Genomic DNA, 12,423 nt, shown 5'->3' with positions numbered 1-12,423 from the left:
CCCCACAGACCCCATTAAACAGAGTCTACTTTTCAAGACAGTATGTGATGATAATAGAAATGTTTATACACAGAGGGGTTGAATGCTGCTACTTGAATAACAAAAAGGGATTTAAAATGTCTAAGCAATATGTGTAATGGAGGCCTAAAAGAGTAGCTTAATATTAACATCTGATTTTTCAGATGGCAGCTTTACTGCACCAAAATGTTCAGTTTCTCCTGCTGAAAAAGAAACCATCACAGATCATGAGGATATAACTTGTATTCAGCCAGTTACACAGGATCTGACCCAAGATATAGCTTCTGAACTCCAGAGGACCTACAGTGTTAGTGATATGGACGACAGCCTCTGTAGTTTTGAAATCAATGAAATCTATGCGTGTTATCCAGAATTACATGAAGATGTTCTGGAAGAACTAGCTGGATTAGATTGTGCTTTGGAAGATCAAATAAAACAGCAAAATGTAGACGAGGACAGGGCCGTCTCCCAAATCCTACCTCCGCCTCCTAAAATACAGTTAGTGGAGCAGCCAAATTCTAGTGAGGAAGTCAGCTCTTCAGAAATGGGTACAGAGTACAGTATAGAGGAGGTAGAGAGACTAACTGAGGCATCTGAGTCATGCATGCTGCCCTGGTTGGGAGCAGATGTCAAGGAAAGTGTGCGTAGCCCATCCAAAACTGAGCAGCACATCAGCAAATGTGTCCTTAATCTCAAGATTTCTCAGACTTTATTGCAGCAGGCAACAGATTCCCTTTACAGAACAGAGGTGAAATTAGATAAATTAGAGACTGTTCAAAACCAACACAAGCTGCTTAAGGAAATCCAAGCAGATCAAGTTTCTAAGCAGAAGTCCATAGAGAGCTACTTAGATAAAATTGATGATATTCTCAAAAATATCAAGATCCCCTTTTCAGGAGCTGATGCTTTTTTGTGGAAGGCAGTAGGCCCTCCATCAAGGAACTATATACCACCACCGCTGCGAGTGCCTGCGGTGCAAAGTGCTTTGGAGGTTGACCATTTCCAGGCTATCTCAAAAGCTGTGAAGGAACCAAGGGCAATTCAGAGTGAGAAGGTTGAGTGCTTTGATCAAAGGCATAAGAATAAAGATAATGACTGCCAGGATGATTTCAGCTCCAACATGGCGAAGAGTACTGAGGCTCAAATAGTGCCAAACTATCAGGTAAAGGGGAGAGGAGTATGACTGGCCATATGGCTATTAATCGTATAACTATATTGTATATCAGGAGTGTAGCACTGACAAGATGCACAGGTCTGGATGCTCTTTCAAAAGACGACACTGGTTATCGCTTATTTGAATGTTTGTGTACTATACATGTTGTGCATTGAATAGAAAATGATCAGTCTAGTCCTGAGTGCAGTAATGTCAGACTTTTTTTGCTTTATCAAAATAGTAATTTTTCATACATATATTTCATCTTTATTTATGGCCACATTCTGCTAACTTGTATCCCATGGAGTCTTGTAATTGATAGTAAATGTAGCAAGATCATCTGGGTCATATGTTTAAAAACTGGCCTCTAATTTTGTGCTCATAATTTTTGCATTGGTGTGCGCAAATCTGTTTCAACATACAAATTTTAAAGGCTGATTTTGAAGATGGTTGAAAATGCCCATGTGTAAAAGCATAGGGAGGTCTTAGTTATATTTGCACATACAGTTGTTTTGCTTTTTTATTTATTTGAGTAATCTTCTGGTATGCGTGATGCTTCACAGATACAGCAATCAGACAAGGTTCCTGTAGTTTAGTTTAATTGAGACCAATCCAGTGGCACAGTAGAGAAAACATTTTGTCATAAGGTGGTGGGAGGAATATTATGAGTCAGAGCAAGCAGAAAGGGAGAGGTGTTTTTTGGGTTACAGACATGTGAGATGTTGTGTCATGGGGACTTATAGGTGTTTTTGGATGTTGAAATAATGATTTAACATGTTTAGCATGAAAGTGCTGGACTGTTAGTTAAAAAAAATGGGTTTGAAGGATGGATATGAGTCAACAGTGTAACACTATTGCAAAAAAAGCAAACATTCTGGGATGTATTAGCAGGAGTGTTGTAAGCAAGACACGAGAAGTAATTCTTCTCCTCTACTCTGTGCTGATTAGGCCTCAACTGGAGTATTATGTCCAGTTCTGGGGCCACAATTCAGGAAAGATGTGGACAAATTGGAGAGTCCAGAGAAGAGCAACAAATATGATTAAAAGTCTAGAAAACATTACCTATGAGGGAAGATTGAAGAATTTGGGTTTGTTTAGTCTGGAGAAGAGAAGACCGAGAGGGGAAATGACAGTTTTCAGGTACATAAAAGGTTGTTACAAGGAGGAGGGAGAAAAATTGTTCTCCTTAACCTCTGGTTGGCCGTTACGAAAAACTTCCTAATTGTCAGGGTGGTTAAACACTGGAATAAATTGCCTGGGGAAGTTGTGGAATCTCCGTCATTGGAGATTTTTAAGAACAGGTTAGACAAACACCTGCCGGGGTGATCTAGATAATACTTAGTCCTGCCTTGAATGCAGGGGACTGGACTAGAAGATCTCTCGAGGTCCCTTCCAGCCCTCTAATTCTACGATTTATGTACATTTCCATAAATTGTCTAGCACCAGTAATTCCCAGGAGGCACTTGCAGAATTGGGCCCTTTAGGATATAAAGAACCTGTTATGAGCTTTAGAGTGTACTTTTTCCTACTCCAGGGTCTGAACCTGCCACTTTTACTCATGTCAGTAGTGCCACTGAAATGGAGCCCAGTTAATAAAGAGTGCAGGATCCAGTGCTTTGTATGCATTTGGAGAAAACTAAGCTAATAATAAGCACATAGTGCCAGGCAAACTCTGAGTCATGGTGTGATGGCCTGATTTTTCAGCGATTGCATCCACGGTTGGTTGTAAGACGGAAGAAAAATGTCAACTTGCAACACCATAGAGGAACTGATTCAAGTTCTGGAGGAAGTGGAATCGAGGAAGAGAAATGGTGAGTTCTGTCTGTTACTTCAGTTCTAGTCACAAAGAAATAAATTCCTGTAGATTCCTCCCACTAAAACCTCTGTCAAAAGGAGACACCGCTAGGATTAAAACTGGCATTGCGTTTTTCTCAGCAAGCAAAAAGCCATCCATCCAATTAAGAGCCTTCCATGAAACAGACTCATTGTCAGCTACAGAGCTGACAAGATATCAACCAAGAGAGCTTAATACGGAGTCAGAATCTGTCAGTGCAGAATACCTATCCCTCTGGGATCTGTGCTCACCAGCCAAGAGGTGAAACAGGTAGGAATTGATGTGATAAATGATATCTCAGCATCTTACAATGGTTTTAGAAGTTTTCAATTCTTTTCTGTAACTTATACACGAATATCTGTTTGCATATATAACGTGTATGTGGAAACATCAATATACTGAAGGGGAGAGTGCCAAGTGAGTTAGTCTTAAACTGTGAAACTGACTAAGGAAACCAGTCTAGTTTCACTGTCACTGCTCAGTGAAGGTTTTTTTTAAATTTCCAAATAGCATGTCTGTCAGCAACTAAGCAGGATGTTTAAAGTTCCCTTGTAATATTCTGAAGTGCCATTAGCACCACAGTTAAAGGAATTGATTTTCTAATTGTTATTTTTATTTCTTGTCCCCTTTAAAGTACAACAGAATAAGTGTATTTTTGGTGTACGTGCATATTTTTGTTTGTGTAGATAGTAAGGGCCAAATCCTGGTCCCTGTGCATATTTTGATCCAAAGCTTAAAGTAAAGACTTCTGTTGACTTCCATGGGTCTTGGATCAATCCTTGTGATGCGGGTGGTGGAAACTGAATCCTCCCTCTAAACCCAGTGGCAAAGAACAGAGAACCTGTGCAGCCCTTCAGTAGCAGCTAGTGCAAACCTCAGCATTATACTCCATTATATGCAGTTCCCCTGACCTGGTGAGATAAGCTGTATTTTGTTCTTCTTATCTCTCTGTACCTAATATTTCCATACAGACATCAAAGTAAACGACAAAATTAAGTCAGTGGCAGAGCTGGGAATGGGAATAGGACCAGACACGTGTTCTAACCCTAGAAAGACTTCATAAGGTTAAACCAGCTAGAAAAAATCATGTTGCACTAACCTGTTAGTTTTTTTTGGAAAAAAGAGTAAGTAAAGGTGACCCTATGGATTAAAATCCCCTTGTTAAGGAAATAAATTACCAGACGACAAATGGGAAAGATTTGTCATGGGTTAAAAACAGGTGACATAGTCATGTCAGTCACTGCACTTTAGAATGGAATCAGGTTAATAGTTGGGTAGCCAAGGAATTGATAATGGGACCATTGGTATCCAAAATGGAGGTGCCAGGTGTTTTCAGCTCTCCACTGATCAGCTGATTGACCTACAGAGTATATATCTATATGACACTTAGAATCATATAGAATCGTAGAAGATTAGGGTTGGAAGAGACCTCAGGTCAACTTAGCCCAACTTAGCCCAACTCCCTGCTCAAAGCAAGACTTGGTGATGAGGAAGGCATAATGCCAAGATTTTTTGGCTTGTCCTTTGGAGATGCCCAGAGCCTTGTGGGATCAGATTCTAAAGCACTGATGGTGTCATGCTAATCCATAATGGGCTTAACTCATCCACTGCAATCTAGGCCATTGGGAAATCAATGTGCTAGTTCTGAGGGGCTTTTAGAACCTGTATGGTGGGAGACCTAGACTACGTCTACACAGCGGAGCCTATGCCAGCATGACTGCTTTGTTTAGATGCAGCCTATCCCAACAGAAGTTTTTCTGACACCACCTCCCCAAATGATGTTACCTATGTTGACAGAAACATCTACTCTGGAGTTTTTGTTGGCATAGCTATATCATTTTTTCACACCCCAACCAACATAGCTATGCTGATATAATTTTAAAGTGTCGACTTTGCATCCCAAAGCTCTTGGTGTTTTGCTAAATGGGGAACGGTTAATGATACATTTCTGTATTTATTAACAGAGATTTGTTTGATGCATCTTGTAACAATTTACTGTAGGTTTTTTCCAAAATCAGCATCTGAAATTTATAACACAAGGAGAAGTGAGGAGCAAAGGATGGTGCAGTCAGAATGGACGAGTGAGTAAACAGCAATGTTGATTAAACACTGGAGTTAACTAACATGTCCAAAACACGTTATTAGACCTTCCAATGACATTTTGTCCCTCATGAAAGAGCTTTATGCTGCTGTTGGGGCTCCTAGAATCCCCCCATATCGTCCTGTGTTTAGACAGTCCTAATCCCCCCCACCCCCACAAGCTCCCTTTGTGCCACTCTCACCTTCTGTTACAGGTATTCCCTGCAACTTTGCCCAGCCAGAGGTTCTGTGTGCCCCTTTCCTCCTCCTCCCATATCAGAGTCTCCCATTCTCTCTCCCCACCCCTCCAATAATTCTTCTTTCTGAGTGGAGATAAATCATTCAGGGTGTCAACCTACTCAACCCAGTTGGGAGGATAGTCAGAGAGGAAATAGAAGTATTGTTATGCTGGAAAGTGTTAATGGGTGCCATGGACAAGTTGTTTGATCTGTCAACAATTGCTTGAGGTGCTTGAGCTAGCCACCAGTTCACACACCCTCCATTTTCTCCCTCTCAGTTTTCTAATTTCCCCTCACATTAAGTGGGGTTTGGCCATTGATACTTAAAACATTCCCTGAAATTTTGGAATTGATCACAGGTGGTGTTCAGAAATTATCACTTTACAGCAAGACAGACAGACTTATAAGTGCCATTGAGTTGAGTGTAAAGTCTTTGTAGGCACCTAAATAAAGGCAGCCTGATTTTCACAGGTGCTGAGCACCTGCAGCTCCAATCTACTTCACTGGGAGTTTTGAGTAAAAATGGAATAGGGTACTCGAGATAGAGCCCATAGTCCAGGCAGTTAATTGTGTCTTCCTTTCTGTTTTTTCTGTGGTTTAAAAAAAAAAAAAGATACAGTGTATGCAACAGGGGCATCTTCAGTGTAGGGCATCATTCATCTTCCTCTTGAGGAAACACTGTGCATTCTGAAGGGAAGTCCTGTGTTCCCAGTACATCCAGCATGTGTGGGTTCAGTATAACCACATTAAGATGCTGTAGGAAACGTTAGCCCACTGTTCTTGAAGGAGTAACAAGAACAGCCTGGAACGAATCCAGTGAAGTATATGAATGGGATTTCTCCCTTGTGAGTCATTGCAACAGCTGCTAGATGGCAGTATAACATGAGTAATAGAAAGTTCCTATTACCAGAGATTGACCCATTCAAACATTCCTTGGTGAATGTGTATGTATAGAGGTTTCCCCATCAGTGTCTGCAGGATTTAAGCTTTCATTAAAACAGAAATAAGTTTCTAGCCAGTATGATTGTAAAGTAAAACCTTTTGGCTGTGGCTCTGGGGCAGTCTGCAGTCAGCCTGAAGCAACAGAGGGGAAGGACTGAACATCCAAATTGCAGGCAAGTTCTGCAGGAGGTTACTGAGAGACCTTAGTTTGTGACCAATGTTCTGAGAAGGTGAGCTTTGAGTATATACTTTTTGCCTAGCTGAAGTGAAGCAAATGGCTAAAAGAGTGGCGTCTGGGCAGCTGGGACTTCTCCCTCCATATCCGCCAAGTGAATGTACCTCAGAAAGCGAGGCAGAAAGCGTGAAGGAAGCCTTTCCACATATCACCTTCAGGGGCCAAGAATGTGCTGGCCGGCAGAGAAAGGATGATAGGTGGCACACAGGCGATGGCACTGAAACCCAGGATCTGGGCAGGAAGGAGATGGATGAGTCAGAGGAGAGTGACTTGGAGTCTGTATTCAGAAGTTTTACAGGTAATGCTGATGGAATTGGTCTTCCTGCCTTTCCAGTCAGACTGTTATGGTCACAGATGGCATGGCACAGGGAGATTGGAGATTATTTGACTTTTGGAGTGATCATTGGCCACTGTTGCTTCTAACGTTGCCCTCTAAAGAAGGTCAGTGAAGAGTACAGACTATGCACTGAACTGAGAAGTATACACTAAGGGGCAGATAAGGGGTCCCCTCCAGGGAAGTACTGAGCTCCCTCAGCTCCCATGGGCTTTGATGGGAATTGAGGGACCAAAGCCCTTGTCATGTTAGAGCCCATAGAGAGGGTCACATGCCTATATTTTAATGTCTGTGTATGTCTATAGAAGTCTACTGGACAGTGATATGGTAGCTGTCATGGCAGATGGTTAATCTGATTCCTGTAAAAAAGTCACATGACACTCACTTTATCTCTTCCTGAGCTGTGGTCTCCTACAAGTTTGGGGTAATATGAGGTAATCCAGTAGATGCATTGCCATGTTACAGCCAAAATAGATTAATGTGGCTTCATCAGGTGCTCCAAATATGGATTTCCCCAGCCCCTGCATTGTATCTGAATTGGCCCCAACAGATCTCCAAAGGGCTTGTGAATTGGTCCAGAGACACTGCTAATATACTCTCCATTTTAAAATTTGTAGCAATCAGGGCTATATCTTCACTTCCTAAGTGGATTTAGCTACTGCTAAATATGGTGTGAAGACATTAAAATACCCCCCCACACCCCACACACAGAAAGGCCACTGCTAAGTTCACAAAGGAAGTTTTAGCAATCAATATCTAATTGACTGTGGACCCCCACTTGGAGGCTCTGTCCCTGAGATCTCATGAAGAAATCAGGTTGATGGCTTGCAAAAGAGGAATCCAGTTGCTATATGTCTCACTGTAAACTCATGTTCCTCACAACCACACTGGGTAATGACCAAGGACAGGCCTCTTGGCAAAGACATGTACACAGAACCATAGATGAAAATGACTGTGTTTTGTCAGTGAAATAGTCACACCCCACATGAGACCAATGATCCGATCCCTACACCATGACAAATACCACTAGCAATAGGACAGAGTTCTGACTGACTTGTCCTATGGTTTGCATTTTATGTGCATGGAGCCTGAGATTTGTTCCTTATACAATGCATTGTTGCTGCATGGTGCTAGCTTAGATCCTAATAAATTGCTAATTGAGATTTTCAAAAATGAATCATTAGTGACATGCACATGGATGCGATTTTGAAGAAGAACATTTTCAGGACAATCCTCAGTGAAGATTCACATTTGGCTTTATGAATTGGGCATTTAATTGTTATTATCTTTCCATTTCCCGATAGATCATGTAGCTTTATGGCTGTTCATAGATTTATTCACATTTATATTCCATCAGTTGCACAAACCATTCAAGCCACATTATCCTTTACATAATAATTGTGTTCCATTCTGACATGCTTCAATTTGTTAGGCAGAAGTTGGCAGTCTCTAGCAAAAGATGAGCAAGCAGAGTGCGGAGCAAACCTTCCTAAGAATTCAATCAGTACAACAGAAGCTGAGAATCCTTGCTGTGTACGTACAGTAATCCAAGAAATATAATTACTATTAGTAATCTATGAGATCAGTTTTGTGACAGGTAGTTGTATATTTGTTTTGTTGCGTTGCATACTGAAAAATGAAGGCAGCCAGATATTGCTGATCTTTTAGCTATGAGTTCCCTAGGAGTCCTCCATTTGTTGTTTGGGCCTGTAAAACCACTAAAGCAATGTGAGCAGTGGAAGGGTAGGCTGAAATATACAGCAATCAAATGAAATATCTAGCATCGAGAATCTAAAGAAACTGGGAATAGGAGAAGAAAAGGTATGTCCAAATCTGAAATTGAATTGTGCTTTTAAAAGTAATTTTCAGAGTGGTGGCAAAGCACATGTATGCCTCTGCAATGTAGAAAAACTAGGCAGGAATGCATCCCAAAACACCTACAGAAATCCTTTTTGCATGCAAAGCCCATAGAGAGATGAGATTTTGCCCCCTCAAGTTTGCGATATGTACGATTATTGTATGGCTCAGTCAATATGTGATGCACATTTTATATCGCAGAATTACAGGTTTTTTAATACTGTGAAACACCAAGAGCTGCTTTTTATAAAATAAAAATAGTTTCTGCTGTATAGACAGTTATTACAATATATATATATATATATATATATATATATATATATATATATATACCCCCAAAAGAAAAGGAATACCTGTGGCACCTTAGAGACTAACTTGTTACTTGTTAGTCTCTAAGGTGCCACAGGTACTCCTTTTCTTTTTGCGGATACAGACTAACACGGCTGCTACTCTGAAACCTGTCTATATATACCCCAATGTCTTTAGGCACCCAAAGATGCAGATAGATAATTAGTGGGATTATCAGTTTAGGGACTAACTCCCATTGAAATCAACGAGAGCTAGATTACTGACATGCTTAGTCACTTCAAGTGCCTAAATACCTTTGAAAATCTGGCCTCATTGATTAAATTGCCCAGGTAATAATAATACTTCTCCCCTAAACCCACCTCCTCCCCAAACTCTTGGGAAAAGAGATGGGCCTTACAGTACATCTGGCAGGCCAACAAGATCTGTTTTACAACATGTCTGGGAGGTTTAACAGCACATTAGAACAGTTTAATGAAGGAAGTGAATAAAAACTCCAGGGCAATTTAGGTACCGTCAACAGTATGTAATTATCCAAGTTGGACTGTTGCCAGGGTAGACACTTATTCCAACAAAAAATGCCATTGGCTATTTTAGTGACCTTAAGAGATCAGAAAAATAGTCCCTCTGGCAACACAGCACTCTCTGACACTGCTTCAGGCATCTGGACTGATTCAGAGGGAAGAATACAACATACTGAATTGACAGTTCCACTTCTCATGGTACTAGGGCCATGTGTACACTACAGAATTATGTTGACCTAACTTACGTCGGCATACAGCCACTGCAGTTATTAAATTGCTTGTGTGTGTGCACAGTTGGCTCCTTGTGTCAGCAGTGTGCATCCTCATCAGGAGCATGTGTATTGATTGTATTGTCAGCGTGGGGCACTGTGGGACGGCTCCTGAAAGCCAGTAACAGTCAACATAAGCAAAGCAGTTTCTACACTGATGCTTTGCCAACCTAATTACCTTGACCATGACTCTGCGCCACTCAAGGATGTAGTGTTACTAAATCAGTATAGAGGGGCACTTACGTTGGCAGGAGCCAAATTTAAGTGACTACACTTCTGCAGCTAGGTCGATTCAAGGCACCTTACATTGACCTAATCCTGTAGGGTAGACCAGGCCTTAATGTCCTGGTGGGAGGTCTTTCGGAGCACTCCTCTAACATAGCTCCAGCTCTGCTTACCTGGGATCTGATGGGCCCACTGCACCAGGTGGTACACTAGCTGCTGGCACAATAGTCCCATAACAGCTGAAAGGATAATGCCAGAGTAATAATGTAAACGTAATAGCTATCCTAAAGGTGGACTTATTGAAAATGTAAGCAGAATAAAAGTTATACTCCTGAGTGAAGGAAGCTCATTGGTTTCAGTCTGAAATTACAATAAAATAACAAATGTTATTATTTAACGTTGTTGACTAAGAATATATTATACAAATATGGACATTGTTGTGAAGGCATCATAACTATGATATTTTATAACATCTTTCACAGGAGCATTCAAGTGAATTAACTTGTTCCCCCAATTCCTCTCCTGATATATCAGATGAGTTTTTCACTCCTGATCCGGATTATTTTTTCTCTCCAGCTGCTCAGGAAAACTCAGAACGAGAGGTAAAAGCAAAGTCTTCCCAGGAGTAAAATGTATCTCAAGCTTAAGGAAAAATAAAAACACCTGTGGTTCTGTTTATGTTGGTGTGGAAAAGAGCTATCTTTATTGTGACATCTTTATTGGCAAGCACTCCTTTTCCATACCCTCTGATAAATCTCTCAACAATTATCCCTATTCCTTAAAAAAAAGCAAAAAAACCCCCATGTTCTCCTGGCTTATTTTTTACAGGGAAATTAAGGCTTTTGTGTAACCTTAAAAGTAAAAACTCTGCTGTTAGGCCAAGACATTTTTTTGGCCACTCTTACACTAAGTTTCCCCCTCCCAGCACTCTTCATTTACTGTTGCATGTTTGGGAGACAGTTTTTATTCATTTCCTAGAGAAGATGAAATTATTTGTGAAGGATGTCAGATATAATGCATGCTGTTCATTATTGCACTAAAAATGAAAAACTCCTGAAAGATTTGCTTCTTTCCACGCTGATTAGGGTGTACATTGCACAGTGACAAGAGTTCTCCTATTATAGCTTGCCTGTGAGAAATTAAATTTGATGCATTGTGTCTCTTCAGACCTCAAGTTCTGAAGATAAGTTAGAAGTAACCCAAGAAGCCTGTGTACAAAAACCAACCTCTACGGATACAGGGTCAGGTAATACTTAGCTTCGACATTCTGATTACCTTCTCCAGACCTGAGGAAGAGCTCTGTGAAGCTCAAAAGCTTGTCTCTTTCATCAACAGAAGTTGGTCCAACTCACCTGCCTTGTCTCTCTCATATCCTGGGACCAATACAGCTACAACAACACTGTTAAATACATGTTTCCTCCTTGCAGGGATACTTCCGTGTCCTTACTTTTGTGGTGCAGGACTGCCAAATGTTGGCAGGCCTAATATTTAGTCAGCAACTTTCCCAGTAGGAAGCTGAAACTGGATTCATTTTGGCCTGGTTGCCTCCATTCCCAGTGAGTTTAATGGGAATTGAGGGCGCATGGTATCTTGTAGGATCAGGCCCATACATGGTAATCAGTGACATGTTGGAGTTGTGATGTTTTGATCATACACTTGTAGTACTGCAGCCAGAAATCTGTTGTGACCAATTTCTTTTGTACCTATTGCTGAGTTGGCAGCTTTGCATAATGTACTAGCAAGAGACATGGACATTGAATTAGAGGTTTTATATCTACGCTAATATTCCGATTGCCAGACTTCTCTTGGGTATGAGACCTGTTAGATCTGAAATAGTATGTCTGGAATGCAAAGAACAGCATTGTATGTCTGTTCTTTTGTCAGTCCTTATTCAATGAGGATTTGTAAATGTTTCAATATCCTCAATCCCCCATTGGCAGGATGGCTGGCAGCTGGAATATGTTTATAAAAATGCATCTTTAAAAATGCATTTGACTCTTAGAACAACCAAGACAGAGGTCACAAGAACTGAAAATATAATAAAGTTGTAATTTCCTGTTCAATAAGTTATGTCTCACTTTTTTATTTGAAAACCCAATAACAGGGAACATTTGCTATTTGTATTCAGGAGAGAAAATATTTATCTGCAACGCAGCAGTAAAAGGTCTTGGCAGTAACGAAGTGGGAATGAATCAAGTCAACCATACTCCTGTAGCCAGGTAGAAAGACTTATGCCACTTCAAACAAAAATTAGGCTATACAGAACATGCTCTCTCTTTATTAATCCTGCTGAAATACCTAATGCTCAAATAAACTGTCCATGGTGTTTTTTTTAAATGGTGATCTATGTATTTTCTAGCCAGGAAATATTGGAAGGGCTTTCACAAGCTGGATGAGTGAGGTTTTAC

At 40.7% G+C, this 12,423-nt stretch overlaps 1 protein-coding gene across 1 annotated transcript in view; it reads left to right on the top strand.

The window, feature by feature from the left end:
• The window catches only part of TEX14 (testis expressed 14, intercellular bridge forming factor), a 77,600-nt gene that overhangs the window by 44,689 nt on the left and 20,488 nt on the right, over positions 1-12,423 (top strand). Inside the window, exons 14-21 of the mRNA XM_084650578.1 lie at positions 183-1,180; positions 2,876-2,982; positions 5,007-5,086; positions 6,526-6,798; positions 8,267-8,367; positions 10,498-10,617; positions 11,183-11,261; positions 12,144-12,234. Of these exons, the coding sequence (XP_084506704.1) occupies positions 183-1,180; positions 2,876-2,982; positions 5,007-5,086; positions 6,526-6,798; positions 8,267-8,367; positions 10,498-10,617; positions 11,183-11,261; positions 12,144-12,234 (1,849 nt within the window). The remainder of the gene's footprint in view (positions 1-182; positions 1,181-2,875; positions 2,983-5,006; positions 5,087-6,525; positions 6,799-8,266; positions 8,368-10,497; positions 10,618-11,182; positions 11,262-12,143; positions 12,235-12,423) is intronic.

The sequence above is a fragment of the Lepidochelys olivacea genome (genome assembly GCF_965140295.1).
Source record: "Lepidochelys olivacea isolate rLepOli2 genome assembly, chromosome: 17".
Classification (NCBI taxonomy): domain Eukaryota; kingdom Metazoa; phylum Chordata; order Testudines; family Cheloniidae; genus Lepidochelys; species Lepidochelys olivacea.
This window is presented reverse-complemented; position numbering and strand designations above follow the sequence as displayed.